The sequence below is a fragment of the Daldinia loculata genome (genome assembly GCF_022478755.1).
Source record: "Daldinia loculata strain CBS 113971 unplaced genomic scaffold F4817scaffold_46, whole genome shotgun sequence".
In the NCBI taxonomy this organism is placed as follows: Eukaryota; Fungi; Ascomycota; class Sordariomycetes; order Xylariales; family Hypoxylaceae; genus Daldinia; species Daldinia loculata.
Window position 1 is genome coordinate 18,319 of NW_026054900.1, and position 22,450 is coordinate 40,768.

Below are 22,450 nucleotides of genomic sequence, written 5' to 3' on the forward strand. Positions count from 1 at the left end.
CTTCTCGTTTCTTACCAAGCACCACCTCGACCTAAGACACCGTTTTCTGCTACCCTGCGGAAGTTCGAAATTGGCTCGAGGACTAAAACCCCCCGGCCCGTTCACTATCCAAATCGTGTTTAGTAGCAGTAGTGTTTTAGGTATCAGCACAAAGTCTTAGGCTTTCGCTGACAACCGCGCATCGCTACCGCTACTGATACCGCGTATCCTCAAGCGCGAGCTTGGGAACCAGAACTCGGGTGCCACCCTCAGAGCTTGCTTCGCCGCCGCCGATTACTTCATGGAACGGAGCGTCCCCGAGTATTCGCAGTCAGGTTTGCCTTCGCCCTATCCAAGTACCTACGGCGACACTCAATCTGAAGCTTCCTCTGTAGATCACGCGTCTGCTGCCCACTATTCTAGTAACCAGGAAGCGCGGGGCGCCAGTTATCCCACGTCTGCGACTCCGAACTCAGAGTACGGAGCGTACCCGCAGTCTGCGAGATCGACTAGTTCTTTTCCAGAACATAGTCTTCGTCAATACCATCCAGCGAGCAACCATAGCGGCAGCAGCGGAGGTATGGCGCAAACACCAACAAGTCCGTCCATGCCTATGCAAGATGGACGCAACCATCAGTCCCAGCAGGTTAAATCTGACAGCGATGTACCCATAGATCCCTCCATCGCGGCACCTAGCCCTACCTACGCGCCTCCTAACCAATACTCGCCCTACGCACCGCCGCCGCAAGATATGTCGCATAACTATCCCCAAGGCGCCGGCAACCTGTACGCGCAGCCACGGCCCGATTGGGCGAACTATGGGCATCCAGCACCAGGGCAGATGCCACACCCACATTCAGTATACCCTCACACGCCAACAACGAACGCTCCGGGACGACCAGCTCAGGTAGGTAATTTTTTCTCCCTTTCCTTTGGTGATATTGGGGGGGTGGCGAGTTTGTGCTAGTCGTAGCGAAGAAACTGCACCTCGGGATATGTTAGGTCGTGTAGATCACAGGTTTGTATCTGCGATCTGTTTGGAATGTACTAATTATGACGCGTGGGCGCTGGTCGCTTTTTCCAATCCTATAATAATAATGTGAGGTAACTGATTTCATTGACAGTATGGTGGACAGCAGGTCTATTCGTTTGTACCTATCCCTGGAGCGCAGCAACATAAACGACCTCGACGACGCTACGAAGAAATCGAGCGGATGTATAAGTGTGGTTGGAATAACTGTGAAAAGGCGTATGGTACGCTTAATCATCTAAACGCACACGTTACGATGCAGAGTCATGGCCAAAAACGGACACCCGAAGGTATGATCACCTCTAAACCCATTTTATATTATTTTCTATTTATATTCCGTTGCGCCTTCTTCGTAACGAAACCTAGGCTCTCAAAGAGGGGCAATAAGCTTTGCTTTAGAGTCCTTTAGAAGTATAGTATTCTGCGCTTCACTAGTTAGTTGTGGGGGATTCGCCGCTACCGTGCTAGGAATTGGCTAGGCCTCTAACCTAGTTTGTTCTAGATAAAGTCCAATAATGGACCTTACGATGAGCCCGAATAGGTCATATGTGCTAACTATACCAATTGCGCAGAATTCAAGGAGATCCGAAAGGAATGGAAAGCCCGCAAGAAGGAGGAAGAGCAGGCTCGGAAGGCCGCTGAGGAGGCAGAACGTCAGCGTCATGTTGCTGCCGCCCAGGCTCAGAATGGAGGTGCCGACCCGCAAGCAGGCGATTCAGGCCAAGCGCAAACATCATATACAGCTAGCCGACAAGTTCAGCTCCCACCTATTGGATACCAGACAGCTCAATACCCTGCGCCTCCGTCGGCGGCTGTACCGCAGCAGCCGCTCCCCGAATACAGTCCCACGAACCACATGTATTCTGGTTACCAACAACCGGCATCACCTTACGGACCGCAGAATCAGAATATGTATAGCCAACGCGAATGAGGACGAGGAATTTCGTCAATGCCGCTCGGTGGCACCGGCTGCTAGTAGGTAGCTGTTTAACCTCCGGAGCCGTCATTGCCGGAATAACTTGACTTCTTCTTTTCCCTTTTACTAAAGAATGAGATTCCAAAAAAAAAAAAAAGCTTATAAAATCAGCTCCTTCTGCCCGGTGTACGATATGTAGTGACTCCCCCGCAACAAAAACATACACCTTCTGATTCGATAGGATGGTAGAGATGGGGTACCTATGGTCATTTCTACGACAGCATTGCCTTGGGAGTATTACTTGCTCGAATCGGAGTGGATGATTCGCAGCAAATGCATTCTGATGACCAATATTGATTTCTCGCATAACAGCATCGGGGCCTCGGACGGGGGAGGGCGGGGAGACGAGCCTTGCATTGGGTTGGGTGTCTGGGTGGGCGGGTTACGAAACAAATGATTAGAGCTTCTAGGCTCAAGAACCAAGACATATTTGTGTCATGGCGCGGCTTTGTTTTAATGGTCGGCTTGTAAGGTGAAGAACTGCTCCCCACGGCTCAGGCTCCCGACATGCCTTCTCTTCTCTTACATATTTCGCCGGGCGTGTACTTGCAGCGCAGAAGCAGTGTTCCTCGCGGAGAGGAGCATACTTAGGCCTCGTGTGCTCTTAAGAGTTAGTACGCCCCTATGAGACCGCGAGGACGACAGGCCAAGAGAATCTTTCGTTTTACGTTAGATACACGGATAATAATAACGTTGTGTTTGTAAAGGCTATCTAGTACTGTTTTGTATTTTGTATTTTGTATTATGTGAATCTTGTGAGGGCCTGGCCACTGTTACCATAACCGTTGCGATTTATGTATCATTTATATCTGCATCTGCATCTGCATCTGTACCTGTACCTGTACCTGGACCTGTCAAGCTGTGAGGTAGATTCCAGGCGGGCAAGTTATAAAAAGACGCACTATAATTTTAGGGTGCCTTAGTTTCCCTGTGGCACCGTAGCCACGAGGCATCCATGTGGTTTAGTATATTGTAGACGAGGAGGCTTCCTAAGGCTGCTAGTGAGGTAGTAGTAGTATGTAGTAGGCAGGTAGGTCGGAATTTATTTTGGTGTGGTCGCACAAACCGTTATATTTTCTCCAAGCTAGACGCACAGCCGATCCCACCGGACCATTGTTACCTCATTCGAAGTCCTGTTCATGTTAAGTACTTTCCTCTTGTGACACCAAACTTACCGTTATTAGCCCATGACGCTACTAATATCCGGTGTACATACTACCGTATAGCTTATAAGTAAAAGTAGCTAGCCATCTTACTATGTATTCGTAGGTATAACAGGACGGAACAATATTCTTGGGAAGCACACAGAATCTGGGGAAGCGGTATGATCTAATATATATATATACGGATTATATATATATATATATAAGATGTATTATACGACCGAGACAGATGTTGTTGTTTTAGACTCTTTCTAGAAGAGTTCTCGAGGGAGGGCCCAGCGATTTGTGGGCCATAAGGCTTTCCCCAGGCTGTGGTTGAGGCGAGACTGGATCTTTGGAACTCGTTTTGAACTTATGTATGTAGGTCTGCAAGCTTCGTTTCTATTTAAATATTTGTCTGGTACGGTACCGGTACCTGCCATGCGTGTATGTACATATAACTAAGGCATGTACGTATAGCCTGGGGGCCATAGGACGCCCGGCCATGCGGCCAACTTAGCACCAGGGGACGGGACAGATAAGTGACAGACAGCATAAGCGAACCGAACTTTGGAACCCATGTCTTAGTAGGTAAGGTTAGGTATGTAGCTGCTAGCCCTGGTGTTTTTTCTTCTTCTTCTTCTTCTTCCCCGTCTGCCGGGACCGGCCTTACACTAGTGGTAGCGACGTTGCAAGCGTATATGTATATGTACTACATACATACATACATACATACGTAGGGGCCCCGGGGAAAATCTTAAAATGCTAGGTTAATAGGGGGCTCTAGTTAGGTTAGGTAGGTAGATTTCTACTATAATAGTGTAGATGGACTGGCATGAAGGCTGGAAGGAGGTTTTTGGTGTAGGTGTGGAAGACTGCGGTCGAACTAGACAAGGGGGTCTAGCGCGATGCGGGCGTCGCTGGCATATGGCACGCGCTCACGCCCCCCCGGCTGAACCAAACTTATACATATACAACTATACCTTGAACCATACATTTTTTTTCTTCTTCTTCTTCACGATCCTCGTTGGGTCCCTTCCCCCCCCGGGTAGACCCAATGCGGCGGGCCGCTAATACCATAAAGGGCTGATGTGTTTCTAGGTTGTCCCTTTTTTATTATTATCGACTTATGTACCTACCTATATATGTAGGATCTATGTAAGTAGCCCCCCGTATGCGGGCCGAGGGGGACGGGGTCTTTTAAACTCGCTCGATGTAACCCTAGATAGCGTGGTGATGAGCGGCATGGGAAAAAGGACCGGGCCTGGTTTGGGTTTATTTATTTTTATTCATCATTTTTTTATTCCGTCTCTACATATTTTAGCGTTTTGTCCCAGGCTAAGATGGGCAGGTAGCTGTTTTTACGGCTTGCTTCTTTAAATTTTAGTGTTTCCTTTTCGAGGATGGGAAATGTTAGTATATTATATGTATATGCGTATAAGTTGCCTTTTAAGACGGTTGCTAGCGTTGTCCCTTGCATTTACGTACACGTGTTTCTACGTACGTACATAATGTCTTATTATACAAATGGATAGGCCGACTTATAAGTCTTATACATCTCCCCTATCCACTTTCTAAATATCCAGCAACTATCTTCAGGTTAAGTTCTTTTTATGCCTATTACACCACAGCCATGCGGCTCTATTGGGTCAAAATAAGCAAAAAGTGCTCCGGACCACCTTACTGGCTGCAGGTGGCGTCAGTCATCGCTGACTGATGTGTCTTAATAAACCCTCATAGTATACCTAGCATCGATCACGATAATACCTCTGAGAAACACGATATCGTGTTTATCAGTTTTCAGAGGCCAAGAATGGCGATCATTCGGCATATCCAACCGAAAGTGAAAAAAGGGAAATTATCTATCGTCGTCGTACATGTTACCAATTTAGTCCTACCTACCTGGGTATATTCTTTCACGATCGTGACGTCTGATGAGGCGGCTACCCTACATAGGCGTTATGGATATGCGACAAGATTGAGGCGTATGACGTAGCCAGAATACGAGGTTTGTTTTATTATAATCTCCCTTGTGCCTCCCTCGGTCCTACCTATCAACGTCATTCTACTTAGGGAAGGACCCTGAGAATCAATCCCCTTGCCCCTAGAAAATTCTTATTATTTCTAACTACCTAATTCTTAAAAACATGTTAGGGACTTTCCTTAAGTGTTTTGTCATTTGGGCGGTTTTATTCAGAGTTAATCTATTTAGTTAACGAAGTTAACGACTACATATCAAATATCAACACTATTCGGCTCAACACATATTCGTATATTTTCCAGTATCGTGGAATTATCATATTAGTGTAGATCACTAGGTTAATCACTAATAATGCCGGCTACGGAAGTCTCATCAGTCTCTTCCATCCCGGGTTTAGACCCACCAAATGTCACATCAATGCCGGGTAATTGTGGAGAGACGGTCGATTTCCATCCAACTTCAACTTCAACTTCAACTTCTAAATCAGCTTCGAACCCGATAGGTCTGCGCTCCGTGAAACAATCCAAATCCGTCGAGTCTCTTCCTACCATCGGCACTTTACCCCTAGGCTCTCTTCGAATCACCGAGCCTACAGAGGACTCGGATCTGGATACGCCACTTACTACTCCTGACGTCGTCATGGAGTCATCCTTGGACTCTGGACATACGTTCCCTGTGGGGGGTGGCGATGTCATCATCCTAGATGATCTTCCCGCAGGCTTTACTATAGGCTGCGACACGATGTCTTTCTCGACGAGTAAACCCTTTCCGGGCTTTCGCGATATCCCGCCGGGCGCGCATCTTATCTGGGTTGCCCCCTCCGAGCTGACGTCGTCGCGGAGCGCGTATTGGATAGTCACCCCCGAGAGAGAGGAATGGGAGCACGGCGAGGTCTACGTCAAGCAGTGGGACAAATTCAACGAAGTCCTCAGCGATCCTGCCAGTCAAGCCGAAGATAGATTCCAAAAGGAGGCGCTGCGGCAGATTTTTAGCAGCCTCTCGCCTTATCAATTCCGGGCTACTACGTCTGGAGTGCTTCTCGCACCACCTCGTCGTCGAGACACTGAGCATCTTCCGTCCTTCTTAAGCAACGAGAACATATGGTCCCAACTCACGTCGGCGATCAATGCGGATCTACTGAACAGAATCACAGGCAAGGCCCAACGAAGCTGGCAGATCACCACACAAGACAGCGTCGCCGGAGAGACGACCTTAGCCGAGGAAGCCCGCCTCTACGCCAGCGGCAAATCCCAGCTCCGCTTCACATTCCCCATGAACGCACCTCTCATCAGTCCCAATGCATCCGGCCAAGAGCGCACACGCCAGGCCCTAGACCCAACTCCCTTCGTGCTCGAGACATTAGAGAACCGAAAACTCGAAGACCTCGCAGGTGAACTCTCGTTCGCCTTCCTGTCCGGCATGCACCTCGGCAACTACTCGTGCCTGGAGCAATGGTGGTTTTACACCACGCACCTTATCTTCCGATGCTACACCCTCGCCACCGCACAACCCCAGCTCGCGCGGCTTCTAATACAGACGTTCCACGCACAGCTCGTATACAACGACCGACACCTCGAAGGCGACGTGCTAGAAATGATGCCCTCGAACGCGCACAAGCTGCAGCGCTCGCTAACCACATACGCGTCCCGGCTAGACGAGCTGTTTCAAGCTCTAGGCGACGACGTCACGCCCGACCGACATCTAGTCCGAGACGCGTTTGCAGATCTAGAGGCCTGGCTGAATAGTCGGCTGGGTTGGGACTTGAGAGCAGAGTATTTGCGCGCGGGCTCGCTGATGTTGGAGGACGGCGAGATGGTGAGTGCGGAGATGTCGGATTTCGAGGACGAGGATGAGAGGGGCGAGTTTGCGCCCGTGGTGGTGCAGTTGGATGGTGGTGGTAGGGAGGCTGGGCTCGTGTCGTGGGATACGTAGGATGAACAACAGACTCGGTCTGGACATGGGCGTAGGCATGGGTTTAGGCATTGGCATGTTGGTTGTGTTGTATCATGATGTATATCTTTTACGACGTTCATGAATGGTCTTGCACCACTTTCTGTATTACTGGTAATCATACAGGAACTAATAGAAAAGGAAGTTCCTAGCAGAGGGTTGGTTTACGCCTGATTCTTCTGTATAGTTCAGGGCATCGGATGTACTACGAAGGCATGATATATGCGGCGCTGTAGACTACGAGGTGCTGCTAGATCCCATCCTCCGTGGCAAAGTAGCACTTTTTATATACCTTGATTATAGGCGTGAGGGCTGAAATGTAAAGCGACTTGTTTCTCCTGTCAAACAGAGCTAGGCGAATCAAGATACTACACTTAAGGACGTACCTCACCAGAGTATTACAAGAATTTGGATCGACTATTCGTTCACCTGGTCATCTTGCATTAAATCATTAAGTTGAAGTCCCGGGCCAGCACGCTTTTACTTTTTTTTGTTTGCAGAAAATGTTGTCGTTTCATTCGCCTAATCCCTTTACAACCAGGCCATGCAAATGCATCGATAATAGAGAGAAGAAGGCATCAGTAGTAGAGATAGCCCTCGCAAAGGATTCCCTTTTCTTAAGACTCCAGAGGTACGACCACCGACCATAGCCGTCCCAATACGTTGCGCGCGCAAAAAAAGGAGAACAAGACCCGAGCGGCCACTGTCTTTTTTTCCCACAAAACGATCCCAGCGGCTTCGTCCTTCCCTTTTCTTCTCCAACCACCATAACCATCCCCAACCCCCGCGGGTATACCGTCGAGGATTCGTTTAACGGTAGGACTTCTGGTATCTGGCGCGGGCACCGGGACCGCCGAACTTCTTGGGCTCGCACCGACGGTTGTCGGCGACGAGGAGGGTTCGGTCGTACTGGGCGAGGGCCTGCTTGAGCAGGTTCTTGCTGTGCTCGTCGACGAACTTCTGGTAGTAGGCGATGAGAGCCTTGGAGATGGCCTGGCGGACGGCGTAGACCTGCGAGGTGTGACCACCACCGGTAACGCGGACGCGGATGTCGACCTGGGCGAACTTGTCGAGGCCGATGATTAGGAGAGGCTCGTAGACCTGGATTTGTGTTAGTCTTGTTTTAATTTTTAATTTTTTTGGTACATCTCCTCCCCCGAATTTCTGTTGAGTTTTGGGACAACGGTTTCCAAGTTTATTTGGTTTTTGGATGATAGGATTGATGACTAGATTCGATAATAGAGAAATTGGATATGCGTATTGGGGAGGTATCGTTCGAGAAATATTCGTTTCGTACCTTGAATCGGAGAACCTCAGGCTGGACCAGAGAGAGCGGTCGGCCGTTGACCTTGATGAGACCTTTACCGGCCTGTAACGAAAAATCTCGTTAGTACATCTAGTCCATTCACGTATTTCTTCGTCTCTTTCATCCATTGGCGACGGCGACATTGATAGCCTATCCCATCCCACTTCTTTCTGTAGTTGACCAAAAACATAAAAACGAACCTTGCAGTGGGCGACAGCAGTAGCCGTCTTCTTCTTGCCGAAGCACTGGACGCTTTGGGTAGACATGGTTGCGGGTTTGTCTGGATGTGGTGGTGGATGTTGAAGGTATTCGCAACCGAAAATGCCTAGGCTTCAACGAGAGGGTCAATCGAATTGGTGATGGGGGAGGAACAATTTTCGCGTCTCTTTTGCCGAAATGTCGAAAAAGGGTTTGTGCCCTGAAAATGCGCTAGAGCTGTTTTTGGTTGAAGGTGAGCCTCTAAGGTGAAGTGAGGACCGAAGAATTTCCGGTGGGGCATTGTACTTACATAAGCAGATAAGGCCCACAGATATAAGACACGTATGTTATGTAATCATTCAAGGTTAGGTACGTACCTAACCACCTATAAGTCATGAATGCCCCTCGGTATATTCAACATCACGAAGCTACAACTTGACCTGTTTAACAGATGATACTAGCAACTACCCTTGATCTATAGAACCAAATTACATCCTCTATTGCGTAGCTATACAACTCTCTTCACACTATAAAATATCTACATATTCCTTAATAATACGGGCATAAACCAGTTCACGTGCTCGACTAGAAGTCTACACTTCAACCTACAAAGTGACCACTAGAGGAATTGGGACATATCATCATCTCTAGTATACTTCTCCTCTTATACCCTCCCTCCAAATCTAGAGTACATAAAAAACCAAAATCCACAACCATGTCCCGCAAAGGCGTCGGCCTCGCCGCCTTCGACCGCTCCCGCCTAACATCAGCACAATTCGCCTCCCACGGGAACTCCTTACGATCACACGACGCGCAGGCTCTCGAGACGCAACTCTCCGTCTTCCGTTCCCTCCTGCAACAGTTCGCGCAGACCCACGCCAAGGACATCCGGTCAGACCCGTCCTTCCGGGCGCAGTTCGCGCGCATGTGCACCGCCATCGGCGTAGACCCGCTGGCGTCCTCTTCGCACGGCAGCAGCACCGGGCCGTCTAGCCTATGGGCGCAGTTACTAGGGCGCAGCGTCAACGATTTCTACTTCGAGCTCGCCGTGCGCGTGGTCGAGGTATGCGGGGCCACGCGCGGCGAGAACGGCGGGCTGATCGGCGTGCGCGAGCTACGCGAGCGGTTGTCCCGCGGGCGCATGGAGGGCGCTCCTGAAATCGCGGACGACGATGTGCTCCGCACGGTCGGGACCCTGAAGCCGCTTGGCTCGAGCTACTCCGTTGTGCGCGTGGGGAGTAAACCGTATATCCGCTCTGTGCCCAAGGAGCTGAATACGGACCAGAGCGCTGTGCTTGAGGCCGCGCAGGTGCTTGGGTATGTGAGCGTTTCGATGCTGATGGTTAATCTGCGCTGGGCGAGGGCGCGCGCGCAGACGGCGGTGGATGATCTCCTGGGCGAGGGCATGCTCTGGGTTGACAAGCAGGCTCCTGAGTGGGAGTATTGGAGCCCGGGGTTCATGCTGGATGCTGATGGTGGAGTTGCGGCTGGCGGATGAAATGATATTTACGGGATTATCCTCGCTGGCATGGATGCTGATATATTAAGACATGGGACATAGATGATAGACTATATGTCTTTATGAACTTAATCATCTTAGTTGTACCGCCTCCCCGTAGATCCTGGTTCTACGAGGCGCTCTCGATGTCGAAGAGGAAACACTGAGGTAATTGGTTGTTGAATCAAAAAGACAGAGTTAATCTTGCATGGCATTGTATGGCTATCTCTAGTCGTATGAGCACGAGCTAGACTATTTAGGGGGTCTATTACTCGCAGCTTAAGGCTACATACTATTGGCGCAGTCCTCTATTACGTGTAGTAATAGTGGTGCCGCGGGGACTTGGAGATCTTAGTATAGCAACACATCATGATGATCTCCCCACGGAAACGCGGTGGTCAGAATTATTCTAGGAGGTAGATACCCAAAGTTCTAAGACAGGTAGGTAGACATTGCAATAACCTAATATTGATTGCGGAAATACTGCGGTTAGACTATGGTAATAAAATATATGCACGTAAGAATAAATCAACCAAATACGACAAACTCTGACGCCTAAACAAAAGGGATATCTCAATTAGCTTCTTCAATAAAGATCTATGTGGGCTTTAAACTCCGACGAGCCCTATACGAGCTGGGTATGGACGGAGCCGCACGCCTCTAGCGACAATACCGATGAGAAAACACCAAACTCCTATCCAATGCAACCTCGCTCCGCCTCACCCACAAAAGAATTAGCCCATAAAAGAATTGACATTTCAGCACGCCTGGGGATGTATTAATATGAATGTAGTTTTGTAAATCAACCAACGCCTGCTCTAGTTATTGGTCGATTGGTCGACTCTCGAGGTATCGCTATGCGTACTCTCGTAGTCTGTACCCGATTCTGGATCCGAAACCCTTCCCCGCTTCTTCCGTCCGAAGAACTTTCCTAATGTACTACTCAGGCTACGCGCTCGTCCTCGGACTGTTTTGTGGTCGCTTGGCAAGGGGTCGTCCTGGTAGGAAAGTTCCTCGTCGTCGTGATAACCTTGAAGAAGAGGTTCGGCTGCTGAACTGATATCGTCCTCACTGTGGGGGGCGAACAAGCTCGATCTAATGCCAGGCCTTGTTCGTCGAATTGACCTTCTTCGGCCACCTGGATTCTCGTCACCACGTAGGAGAGCATCAGCTACTACGGCGCTGACGGTTGATGACAGCGGTGATGGAGAAATAAAGGCATTAGAAAAGTGATTGCTGTGTGGTCTGGAAGTCTGAGAAGCACGTGGAGTTGTTGGCCGATCTAGAGATGATGGTGGGACGGCCGGCTGCGGAAGACTCATAGTTGATTGAGGGGGTTCAGATATAGCAGCAGAAGCTATCGAATATACCGTCGGGACACTATCCGCTGACGATCTAAGTGGTAGTCCTGGATGGAACGATTGATCCTCGAGGGAGTTTCTCCATGGATTATCAAGTAGTGGCGATGCCTCAGCTGGGGTTGGGAGAAGAGATGTTCTCGGAGCTGACGCGTTGTGTTTGTTGATTGAAGGGGCTTTGCTCTGCGGGCGAGGCAAGGATTTGGCACCTGCATTTGGATAACCGATTCGCGAGACGTACGACGAACGCTTCGATAGCGGCGAAGAAGTTGGTTGCTGTTCGTCTGCTCTAGGCTGCTCAGCTCGGTTAGTGTAAGACCCGGTCGCTTCTTGGTCTCGGAGACCAATAGTCTCATCCACATTTTCGTCGTCCGATAGCTCATCCGTATCTTCCTGTCGCGGCCGGCCGCTTGTAATGAGGAAGACACCGAAGAAGGTGAGAAGACAGCCACCAATGAATTTGACGGCCTGCTGTACCGTTGTGCGCTCGAAGTCTCGATACAGAATAGCACTTCCGATAATTACGGATAAAGTAAATAATACAAACTGTATAGGTATAACCTGCGTCGAATCGAACCGTTGTAGTGCCTTGTTCACGTATCGGACTTGCATAACTGCGGTCCCTAATAGGATAATTATGAGGCCGTATGTCACTGGAGTAGTAAATACTTTAAAGAGGGTTGACGAAAGCATCGAAGAGACACCCTTGGTTGTCAGGGCGGTATATCCCCCTTTTTTTATAATTTTTAGTTAGCACTGAGCTTTCTATAAGGAAGAAAATCATATCAAACTTACCGAATAGTCCAACTAGTCCTAGGTCAATCAGGATTGTCTTGCTACCATATCTTGGACTTGCCCACATCAGAATTATAATTAGTAGAATAGAGATGCCCATATAAATCTCGAATTCCATCGTCGTGATTGCATCCCAAACGTCGTGCGGATCCAACTTTGTCTCCTCTTGCTTGGCGCTTAACACGACCGTGACAGCACCACCAACAGCGATTACTACACCCCAGAAGTCACGCTTCCGGAATCTCTCGCCAAAAAACATAGGCGCGATAACGCAGTTTGATATTAGGGCTACGACGCCTAGCGGAGACACGATCGAGGCCGGCGCAAATCCATAGGCTAGAAAGTTGCCCATCTCGCCAATTGTCATGAGGACCTGACCTGCCCACCAAGATGGAGACTTTAAATATGTCGAAGAAGCCTTGGGATCGTCGCATGATCGCTCAGTCAAGTTAGAGTCGACCGATTGTATCGACTGGGAAAGTAGATGAACACCCGCCGTGTCGGCTGCTTCGTCGCTATTATTCTGTGCATCGTCGACAGATGTTTCAGTTGTTCCGTAGCCATTATGATGTCCGTTCTTCGCCTTCTTCAGAGCCTCCCTCGCTCGTTCCCGTGCCTCGACTCTTTGACGGTGAAGTTGAATATGCGAATACCTCTGGACATTGAGCGCCAGGGCGATTAAGACATTGCCTGATATTGCTGTTATAATACCAATGAGCGAGCTCCATTCACCCAGATTCGACCCATCCTTATGATCATTTGTCGCGTCGTCCACGGCCCAACCCATACTGATATTGGTTCTCCCGGCCGACAAGCTCGACATTCGTGTCTAGGAGGGCCGCAGAGGGCGAGACTGAGGTAGCAATAGCAATACTGTAGGATCCTAGGTTGTAGAGGGTTGCCGGATAGAAGGTGGTCCTCGATTGGCAGCAATTAAATTGCGCCAGATTATTATCGGGGTTTCCGTAAATACCAGCTGCGAAAGGGCTCATCGGGCTGAACCTGAAGCGGGTTTACAAGTAGCACCTCACGTCAGAAAAAGGGAGTTCATTAGATGATAGGTGAGTAGGTAAGTAGGTAAGTAGGTAAGTAATGGAGAAATGCTCATTGATCGGCGTAGTTGGGGTTCTTGCACGCCCCCTCTACAAGTCTACCGGCTGGGAAGACAAGTAGTATACCTAATGTATGTCGATTGGTTTAGTAAATAACTACAGGAAATACAGTAAAGTATTGGTTGGAGTATTTTAAATAGATAAGGTAACTAAAAAGAATAGAGAGAGAATAGATAGACGACTGAAGCTAGCGTCTACAAAAATGTCTAGCTACATTGACGCGAATTAGGCAAGTACAATTCATCACCACATCTTTAATCGCAACGGGGATGCTAATTGCGATTTTGATATTACCTAAGATTACACATAGGATAATCCGTACATGTAAGTCAGGTCGGGTCACACTAAGTACCCATAGACCTGGAATTATATTGCAAGTTACAAGCACAAGATTTTCGTCATCATGCAGCCAGTTAGGCGCATAAAGAGTCTCCACCCTCATTAGCTCATTAGCTCATTAGCTCAAGCTCAATGCTTCAATACCTTATCTACTAGGTATTAGCTTCGTACATCTACAGATAGCTTTCTGTCTAGTAAGCCTTGTGTCCCTCCAACTCATTTCTACTCTACAATCTTCAATCTTCAATCTTCAATTTCACCATCTCACCATCTCAACCTAAATTTTAGACTATAATGAGCGACGACGAGGACATCCAAGTCGAAGGGCCAACCATAGCCGACGATGATCCCATGCGCGCATTCTTGCCCACTTCATTTGGGAAAAAACATCGGGAGGCTGACATTGCCGCGCAAATCGACCGAAGCAAGAGAGCCGTCGACGAGCCAACGGTACGTAAACTCAAGTCTCGGGAAGTGGACTCCGACAGCACGAGCGACAGCGAGAACGACTCAGATGACGATCCAGATGATGAGGACGAGTATCCGACTTCTCACGAGATGGTCATTAAGACCCATGATCGTGCTGTTACCTCGCTTTCGCTAGATCCGGCAGGCGGCCGGCTAATATCAGGGTCTATCGATTGCACTGTCAAGCTCCACGATCTTTCCTCCTTAACCCCGACCACGATCCGTGCTTTCAGGAGCGTCGATCCTTACGAAACTAAACCATCGTCTGCAAGCACAGAGTCACACCCGATACATCATGTCGAGTTTAACCCTCTCGCTGGAAGCCTCTTCCTCTGCATATCAGCACACCCCCAAGCCAAAATCCTGTCTCGAGATGGAGACATCGTCACTGAGTTTGTCAAAGGCGATATGTACCTTCGAGATATGAACAATACAAAAGGTCACGTTTCTGAGATCACAACAGGTACGTGGCATCCTACAGACAAAAACCTCTGTGTCACGGCTGGGACGGATAGCACATTGCGTATATGGGATATCAACAATAAGCGCAGCCAAAAGGAGGTAATAGTCTTCAAGTCAAAAGCTGCAGGTGCTGCAGGTAGGACACGAATGACTGCCGTCGCTTGGGGCAGTCCAACCCAGGGAGGCAATAACGTCCTTATTTCTGCGGCTCTAGATGGTACGCTTGTGATGTGGAGCGGAAATGGCCCGTTCACACGACCCGCTGGTGAGATCAGAGAGGCTCATAAACCGAATACCTGGACCGGAGGGATAGATATCAGTTCCGACGGGCGAATGGTGGTCACAAGAGGCGGCGACAACCTGATCAAATTGTGGGATACGCGGAAGTTCAAAGAGCCCCTTGTCACAGTTGAGCATCCATCTACATCGGATCACTACCCGACTACTAATATTAAATATGCGCCGAACTCTACTAGTATCATCACTGGATCGGCAACGGGCCATCTTCACATACTGAACCCCGGGAATCTGCGCTCCGAATATACTACACTAGTCACGCCCGGGTCGCCTGTGATCACTGTAGATTGGCACCCAAAGATTAATCAAATCGTCACTGGCTCTGCAAATGCAGAAACGCATATCTTATACAATCCTACGATGTCAACACGAGGTGCGGTAGACGTCATGTCACGCGCGCCGAAGAGACGGCATATAGATGACAATCCAGAGTTTACTACTGACCAATCCCTTGGACTCTCCGGGGATGCAATCGTTACCCCTGGTACTCTGCCAGGCACCAAGAAAACGGGTATTACGGCATCTGGAAAGTCGAAGGATCCCAGGAGACCACACGTCCCTCAGCAAACACCATTTATGCGGAGTCAACCTGACGAAAAGCATATTTCTGAGAATATTCCACTAAGTCGCATGTTGCACGAGGATCCTAGAGAAGCGCTTCTGAAGTACGCAGACCTAGCGAAAAAGGATCCCGTATTTACGAAGGCTTGGAAGAGCACACAGCCGGTGACACAATACGCCGACGTGAGCGACGAAGAAGAAGATGGCCCAGAGAAGAAGAAGGTCAAGAGATGATAGGATACCCACTTAACAGAGTGATGTGCCAAGGCTCTTTAAAGGTTCGGCTTCTAAAAGATAGCTTCCCTTCAGGGCTGTTTATCCGAAACCCATCTAGGTCGCCTTTATAAATTTCATGAAGCTTATCCGCAGGACTGGGTAGGATCCCTAGCGTTCCATATAGGAAACCTATGAAAGGTAGGCCCATAGATTGATAGGCTAGACTATCCAATTAGTAACCGGAAACAAAAGAGGCTCTTAGTAACTACATTATCATATATAGGATACGCTATGCTCGACTTTTAAGAGGGTTATCGTCTGCAAACCTAGGGGTTCACGGCATGATACCAAGGATACAAACTACCTGATTGGAATGGACAAACCCGACAAATAGAGTAACTCTTGGCCTTGTCATGCTTCGTTTATTAGGCATTTGGTTATTGAATGTATTAACAGTACACTGATCTAGATACATAATGGATAATGGAATGTACATACTGAGTAGTACCAAAATATTTAAACCAATGAGAATGCTTTGAGTGCTGTGCATTGACCACTTTGTTAGTAAGAATTTGCAGGGACTAGGCGGGCTATCATTAGACCGATTGGTTAGTTTCTGGGCCGGGGTCGCTAGTGCATTTTTCCCTCAGGTGACAGGCAAAAGGGAGTTGGACTTGTTTGTGCGGTTGTGCGCCTTTCATCAAACCATCTCTTTCCACGCCATCAATCGCGCATCGAAAAAAGCGAGCCGCATCACCCATCCCCGTCTAAATTCATCGACAAGTATCCGGAGTGACCTCCAATTTTTATTTTACGCGATTTTCTCGCCGAAAACAGCCCCCCTATACTGTCTTTTTACGCGCTCCCAGCCAACCACCTGCCTTTGCACCCCGTTGGCCGTTGTCCTTTTCGACTCACGTACCCCCCCCGCGCGACCGCGAAGGCGAAAAAGGCAGAATTCCCTACTTTACTGCTGATCCCCACCGCGTTTTATTTTGGCATTCCGGTAAACGACACCGCGCGCCGCGACCGGAATCTTCGCGCACCCTAACGTCCTCCGTCATTCCCAACCCAATTTTTGCTTCCGGGCAATTCCTGTTCGGCGCAACACCACACATTGATTTCGGGCTGAGGCCTGCGACGTGCTGGTTAATCAACACCGGCGTCTACCACCACCACTTTTCATCACCAACCAACCTTCAATATAGTCGCTCTTTTAATACGGTTGAATTTAGTCAACTTCAAGGCCTCGCGTAATACCCTACCGTCGCTGCAATCGTGCCTTAGATATGAACGCCTCATAAAGAGGTTAGGAGAATAATAAATCTTGTTAGGATCCATATCGAGTCACCCTCGAGTTAGTTCAATATGGCATCTGTTCAGGCGCCTCCTACCGTCCACCACCCTGGTTCGTCGGCTATGTCGGCGCAGATAAACCAAAAACAGATCCAGGACATGTACACGGTTCGTGACCCCGTCAATGTGCCTTACGTTTGTGTTGTGTTGAGGCTGATCTTGCCTTCTGTCTTCTGCCTTCCCTATACTAACAACGAATATAGAAGTATCAACAGATGAAGGAACAAGGCGTTCCGCAGAACGACCCCGAGTTTGTGAAGACGAGTCAATTCTTGATGAACTTCCAACAGCAGCGAATACGCAAACAGCAGAGTTATCAACAGATGCAGAACGCGCAGATGGCACACAATGCTCCTAATGGTAACGCCAATGGAACTCAGCCCGGTCCGCGACCACAGCAACAGCAGCCCGCCCCGCATACCACGCAGCCGCCTTCGTCAACTGCTTTAAGCACTTCTGCGTTACCTTCTAGCGCAGGATCCACCGCCCAGCCAACCACGTCTTCGCCTTCGACAGCGTCTCCGATGGCCCAATTCTCTCCGCAACAGCTAGGGCTCCTTAGGCAGCAGATCCAGGCTTTCAAGTTGCTCAGCAAGAATACCGGGGTACCGTACCAGATGCAACAGGCGTTAAATGCGCAGCGTCAACGAAGGCAGGCAGTTGCCGAACAATCAACTCAGCCTCCTGCTTCGGCTCCAGCTGCCGCAACCCCAGTACCCGAACCGGCAAAGGCTGGTTCTGCTCCCCCTGATGGGGATGTTGAGTCTGAAGCTTCATTACCAAAGGGCCGGACTTTCAAGACCATTAAATCCCCGTACGAGGGTGGCCTTGTCCGCAAGGACATCAGCTATTACGACCATGGACAACGAAAGCAGCGACTTATCATCCCTAGTATATTCCCTACTGGGGTCGACTTTGAGCAATTGAGGCACGAACGAGAAATCATAATCTTCAATCGCATGAAGGCGAGATATGCTGAGTTAAAGTCTCTACCCGGAAATATTGCCCATTGGGACACTATTAAGGAAAGCCTCGATCCTGATGATACATTGAAAAGGAAGGCTATTATAGAGTTGAAGTCTCTCGGACTATATGCCAAGCAACGCGCTTTACGCGAAAAAATCGGTCGCCAGATGATGCATTATGATAATCTAGCAATGACTACGAATCGTAGTCAATACCGACGGACCAAGAAGCAAAGCGTGCGCGAGGCTCGTATCACTGAGAAGCTTGAGAAACAGCAGCGGGACGCCCGCGAAAGTCGCGAGAAGAAGAAGCATATCGACTTCCTTCAATCAGTGCAACACCATAAGGCCGAGATTGCTAATTCGGCCCAGTCTGCCAGGAGTAAGATGTCAAGAATGGGAAGAGCTATGCACATACACCATTTCAACATCGAGAAGGAAGAACAGAAGCGCATCGAGCGTACTGCTAAACAACGTCTTCAGGCGCTTAAGGCGAACGACGAAGAAGCTTACCTTAAGCTCCTTGATCAGGCGAAGGATACTCGTATCACGCACCTTCTTAGACAGACCGATGGGTTCTTGCATCAGCTAGCATCTTCTGTTAAAGCACAGCAGCGACAAGCTGCAGAACGTTATGGTGACGATGTTGGTGAATTCATGCAGGATGAAGAGAGCGAGATTGACGAGGAAGATGAAGAGGCTGGCCGCAAGGTTGACTACTACGCCGTGGCTCATCGTGTTAAAGAAGAAGTCACAGAGCAAGCCAATATCCTGGTCGGTGGTACTCTCAAGGAATACCAGATTAAAGGGTTGCAATGGATGTTGTCGCTTTACAACAACAACCTCAACGGTATTCTTGCCGACGAAATGGGTCTCGGCAAGACGATTCAGACAATCAGCTTGATCACTTACCTCATTGAGCGCAAGCTTCAGCGAGGCCCGTATCTTGTGATCGTACCTCTGAGTACTTTAACAAACTGGAACATGGAGTTTGAGAAGTGGGCTCCGTCTGTCAGCCGTATCGTCTACAAGGGACCTCCAAACACACGAAAGCAGCATCAAGAGAAGATTCGCCAAGGGAAATTTCAGGTTCTGTTAACAACTTACGAATACATCATTAAAGATCGCCCTATCTTGAGTAAGATTAAGTGGTTTCACATGATCATTGATGAAGGACATCGTATGAAGAACACCAATTCAAAGTTGAGTGCTACGATTTCTCAGTACTACAACACTCGGTTCCGTCTTATTCTTACCGGTACTCCTCTTCAAAATAATCTGGGTGAATTGTGGGCAATGCTCAACTTTGTCCTTCCGAATATTTTCAAGTCGGTCAAGACGTTCGATGAATGGTTCAACACCCCGTTCGCAAATACCGGCGGGCAAGACAAGATGGAGCTGAATGAAGAAGAACAGATCCTCGTCATTCGCCGTCTTCACAAAGTGCTGCGACCGTTCCTACTTCGTCGTCTCAAAAAGGATGTCGAGAAAGACTTGCCGGACAAGACCGAGAAAGTCATCAAGTGCAAATTCTCTGCCCTCCAATCTCGTCTATATAAGCAGATGGTCACGCATCAGAAGATTACGATCAGCGACGGAAAGGGTGGCAAGACCAAAACTCAAGGTCTTAGCAACATGATCATGCAGCTCCGAAAACTCTGCAATCATCCTTTTGTGTTTGATGAAGTAGAAAACCAGATGAACCCTACGAACACTAGCAACGACCTTCTTTGGCGAACAGCAGGTAAATTCGAACTACTAGATCGAATTCTACCAAAGTATAAAGCCACGGGACATCGTGTCTTGATGTTCTTCCAGATGACTGCGATTATGGATATCATGGAAGATTTCTTGAGATACCGTGGAATCCAGTACCTGCGCTTGGACGGTAACACTAAATCTGACGAGCGATCGGATCTTCTGAAGGCCTTCAATGCCCCGGACTCGCCATATTTCATGTTTTTACTGTCCACCCGTGCTGGTGGTTTGGGTTTGAACTTGCAAACCGCCGACACTGTCATTATCTATGATTCGGATTGGAATCCTCACCAGGATCTGCAAGCTCAGGATCGTGCCCATCGTATTGGCCAAAAGAATGAAGTTCGTATTCTCCGTCTAATTACTTCGAATTCGGTTGAAGAGAAGATCTTGGAGCGAGCCAAATTCAAGCTTGATATGGACGAAAAGGTTATCCAAGCCGGTCGATTTGATAACAAATCATCGGAGACTGATCGTGATGCCATGCTTCGGACGCTGTTGGAATCTGCAGATTTAGCCGAGTCTGGTGAACAAGACGAGATGGATGACGAAGAGTTGAACATGATCCTTGCGCGAAGTGAGAATGAAGTTACCGTTTTCCAACAAATTGATGAAGAACGTTCAGTGGATCCTCTATACGGCAACGGTCCAGGTTCGAAGCGCATTCCGCGGCTCATGATCGAAGACGAGCTTCCAGATATCTATATGACGGATGGCAATCCTGTTGGTGAAGAGCCAGAAGAGATCTTGGGTCGTGGTGCGCGAGAGCGGACCCGAGTCAAATATGACGATGGCCTTACTGAGGAGCAGTGGCTAATGGCTGTCGACGATGACGATGACAGCCCAGAGGCAGCAGCGGCGCGAAAGCAAGCCAAGAAGGACAAACGGGAAACGAACAAACTGAAGAGGATAGCGGTACTTAACAACGTATCAGGTGCCAACTCTCCTAATGCGAGCCGTGCGAGCACCGAAGAAATCGAAACGCCACCCAAGAAGCGTGGTCGCAAGCCTGGCAGTAAGAACGAGAAACGAAAGGCTGAAGATGATGACGGCGAACCACCCGCTAAGAAGCGACGCGGGCCTCAAGGGCGCCCAAGAGCGTCGATGGGTAACGGTAGCGATTCGCGTCTTGGCCCCGAGTTACGGCAAGTTCTTCAGAAGAGTTTACGCAATCTTTATGATGGATTGATGAATCTCGAAGCCGACATAGCTCCTGAAGATCAGGTCGAGGATGATGACGATGATGATGAGCCGACCAAGCGACTGATCATAGGACCGTTTGTCAAGCTACCATCCAAGCGCGACTATGGTGACTATTATGTCCTTATCCACAACCCGATTTGTATGAATCAAATTCAGGCCAAGATTAAAAGGGAGGAGTATAATAGCATCAATGATATGCGCAAGGATATCGCCCTGATGTGCGGCAATTGCAAAACGTACAATGAAGACGGAAGTCTTCTTTACTCAGACGCAATTGTCATGGAGGTATGTTTAGGTGAACCTAACTCGATCATAAGCCATTATACTAATTCAGCATAGAAATTCTTCAATGACCGAGCACAGGAAGAGCTTAACGAGCATCCGGAATTAGCCGAGCTCGAAGACCCATCTGCGAAAGATAGTTCGGTGGCTCCTAGCACGAGCGCAGGAACGCCTCAGTCTTCTGCGAATACCACAAGGATAAAGTTGGTAACTAACGGCGCCAGCCAGGGCAACGCGGGCATAGGGGGTATTCAGAGCGATGGTGAACAATGAGTACTTGTGGGACAGGATGACTTGCTTAAGATATAGTCAAGCGAGTGGTTGACAGTTACAACAAATAATTCTGTTTTATTTTCTTTTTCTGGACGGTTCCGTCAACATTGTGGTTTTTGCAAGTAAAGATTTGGCCGGGGCCGGGAAGGTCTGGCCCTCGAGCGGCACAGAAATAAGGCGTACAAGGGGGGGTGCGGTTCTTCTTCTATTACTTGGCGACGGGCAAAGAGGAAACGAACGGCATGTGTACCACAAACACCAAACAAAGTATTTTTTTGGCGAAGCTACCTTAAGCAATACCCTGGGCCGCCCTCGGCTGGCTACCCTACTCTCATCAAATAACCGCTCTTAAAAACTAGATTCTACATACGTACGCTAGTGTGCTGTTAGATGTATCTTGATAAAGTTTTTAGTTTGCTATTTTTTTCTTTAATAGATGTGATGGTATGTGAGATGATGTGGTCGTGACTGGCTTGGCCTTAGGTAAATTAGAGACTTGATTAAATGAACATAATTCGCGCCTATCCAGACGGATATTGTATCGGGTTCCTAGAAGAGGTTTCGCGTAAATTTCATGGTGATAATAGGTATTATTCTACTTTGACACGCAGTTTTTGGCTCAAGGTCCTGCTTTACTACCTTTTTCGGCGAGTTTATAACACAGCCAGGAGCGCCAGCCAAAAAAAGGGGGGAGGGGGGAATCAATAATATCACTTAAACCTTTCGGTATGCCAACGGATCGTAGTTCTATACCAGACGTGCCCAATGAAGGTTAAGAGGTAACTTGCTGAAGATATGTAGTCTTCCTATCTTCCCATCTTCTAATTAAGTCACGGTCTTAACCACGACTCTCTCTCGTCCTAGGAGATAATAGAGGACATGTCTTCCCCAACCGCCAATGATGGAAGCTTCTCTTACTAGAACAAAACAGCCGTAGCACCAGGG

At 48.7% G+C, this 22,450-nt stretch overlaps 7 protein-coding genes across 7 annotated transcripts; 5 read left to right on the forward strand and 2 right to left on the reverse strand.

Moving 5' to 3' along the window:
* Window positions 1–280: 280 nt before the first annotated feature.
* F4817DRAFT_360497 (uncharacterized protein) lies at window positions 281–1,940 on the forward strand (the record flags this gene model as incomplete). Its single annotated transcript, XM_049306288.1, has 3 exons — window positions 281–886; window positions 1,119–1,299; window positions 1,582–1,940. 3 exons carry the CDS (start codon window positions 281–283, stop codon window positions 1,938–1,940), a joined length of 1,146 nt encoding a protein of 381 aa, XP_049156487.1.
* A 3,555-nt stretch (window positions 1,941–5,495) lies between these two features.
* F4817DRAFT_345637 (AAR2 protein-domain-containing protein) lies at window positions 5,496–7,357 on the forward strand. The gene has a single exon (XM_049304288.1). It carries the CDS (start codon window positions 5,526–5,528, stop codon window positions 7,038–7,040), a length of 1,515 nt encoding a protein of 504 aa, XP_049156488.1. The 5' UTR covers window positions 5,496–5,525; the 3' UTR covers window positions 7,041–7,357.
* Window positions 7,358–7,371: 14 nt separating this feature from the next.
* F4817DRAFT_345638 (40S ribosomal protein S16) lies at window positions 7,372–8,746 on the reverse strand. The gene is made up of 3 exons (XM_049304289.1): window positions 8,565–8,746; window positions 8,356–8,427; window positions 7,372–8,159 (listed from the first exon to the last, which is right to left on the reverse strand). The coding sequence occupies exons 1-3, from the start codon at window positions 8,628–8,630 to the stop codon at window positions 7,869–7,871; spliced, it is 429 nt and encodes a 142-aa protein (XP_049156489.1). The 5' UTR covers window positions 8,631–8,746; the 3' UTR covers window positions 7,372–7,868.
* Window positions 8,747–8,953: 207 nt separating this feature from the next.
* F4817DRAFT_345641 (ESCRT-2 complex) lies at window positions 8,954–10,539 on the forward strand. Its single transcript, XM_049304290.1, has one exon. The coding sequence runs from the start codon at window positions 9,278–9,280 to the stop codon at window positions 10,058–10,060; it is 783 nt and encodes a 260-aa protein (XP_049156490.1). The 5' UTR covers window positions 8,954–9,277; the 3' UTR covers window positions 10,061–10,539.
* A 321-nt stretch (window positions 10,540–10,860) lies between these two features.
* F4817DRAFT_200847 (DUF803-domain-containing protein) lies at window positions 10,861–13,274 on the reverse strand. The gene is made up of 2 exons (XM_049298576.1): window positions 12,214–13,274; window positions 10,861–12,149 (listed from the first exon to the last, which is right to left on the reverse strand). Exons 1-2 carry the CDS (start codon window positions 13,034–13,036, stop codon window positions 10,879–10,881), a joined length of 2,094 nt encoding a protein of 697 aa, XP_049156491.1. The 5' UTR covers window positions 13,037–13,274; the 3' UTR covers window positions 10,861–10,878.
* Window positions 13,275–13,743: 469 nt separating this feature from the next.
* F4817DRAFT_345645 (WD40 repeat-like protein) lies at window positions 13,744–16,195 on the forward strand. Its single transcript, XM_049304291.1, has 2 exons — window positions 13,744–13,858; window positions 13,953–16,195. Exon 2 carries the CDS (start codon window positions 13,959–13,961, stop codon window positions 15,684–15,686), a length of 1,728 nt encoding a protein of 575 aa, XP_049156492.1. The 5' UTR covers window positions 13,744–13,858; window positions 13,953–13,958; the 3' UTR covers window positions 15,687–16,195.
* A 646-nt stretch (window positions 16,196–16,841) lies between these two features.
* Window positions 16,842–21,974, forward strand: F4817DRAFT_200903 (chromatin remodeling complex SWI/SNF, component SWI2 and related ATPase). Its single transcript, XM_049298577.1, has 3 exons — window positions 16,842–17,132; window positions 17,228–21,235; window positions 21,290–21,974. The coding sequence occupies exons 1-3, from the start codon at window positions 17,037–17,039 to the stop codon at window positions 21,503–21,505; spliced, it is 4,320 nt and encodes a 1,439-aa protein (XP_049156493.1). The 5' UTR covers window positions 16,842–17,036; the 3' UTR covers window positions 21,506–21,974.
* The last annotated feature ends 476 nt before the right edge of the window (window positions 21,975–22,450 follow it).

Bases quoted from the DNA above. Each gene is read 5' to 3' on its own strand.
- F4817DRAFT_345641 (XM_049304290.1), top strand. From the start codon at position 9,278: ATGTCCCGCAAAGGCGTCGGCCTCGCCGCCTTCGACCGCTCCCGCCTA.
- F4817DRAFT_345637 (XM_049304288.1), top strand. From the start codon at position 5,526: ATGCCGGGTAATTGTGGAGAGACGGTCGATTTCCATCCAACTTCAACT.
- F4817DRAFT_200847 (XM_049298576.1), bottom strand. From the start codon at position 13,036: ATGTCGAGCTTGTCGGCCGGGAGAACCAATATCAGTATGGGTTGGGCC. The intron at 12,150-12,213 runs GTAAGTTTGATA...TTATAAAAAAAG, and splicing joins AGGACTAGTTGGACTATTCG to GGGGATATACCGCCCTGACA.
- F4817DRAFT_345638 (XM_049304289.1), bottom strand. From the start codon at position 8,630: ATGTCTACCCAAAGCGTCCAGTGCTTCGGCAAGAAGAAGACGGCTACT. The intron at 8,428-8,564 runs GTTCGTTTTTAT...TTTTCGTTACAG, and splicing joins CTGCTGTCGCCCACTGCAAG to GCCGGTAAAGGTCTCATCAA. The intron at 8,160-8,355 runs GTACGAAACGAA...ACACAAATCCAG, and splicing joins CTGAGGTTCTCCGATTCAAG to GTCTACGAGCCTCTCCTAAT.
- F4817DRAFT_345645 (XM_049304291.1), top strand. From the start codon at position 13,959: ATGAGCGACGACGAGGACATCCAAGTCGAAGGGCCAACCATAGCCGAC.
- F4817DRAFT_200903 (XM_049298577.1), top strand. From the start codon at position 17,037: ATGGCATCTGTTCAGGCGCCTCCTACCGTCCACCACCCTGGTTCGTCG. The intron at 17,133-17,227 runs GTTCGTGACCCC...CAACGAATATAG, and splicing joins AGATCCAGGACATGTACACG to AAGTATCAACAGATGAAGGA. The intron at 21,236-21,289 runs GTATGTTTAGGT...AATTCAGCATAG, and splicing joins CAGACGCAATTGTCATGGAG to AAATTCTTCAATGACCGAGC.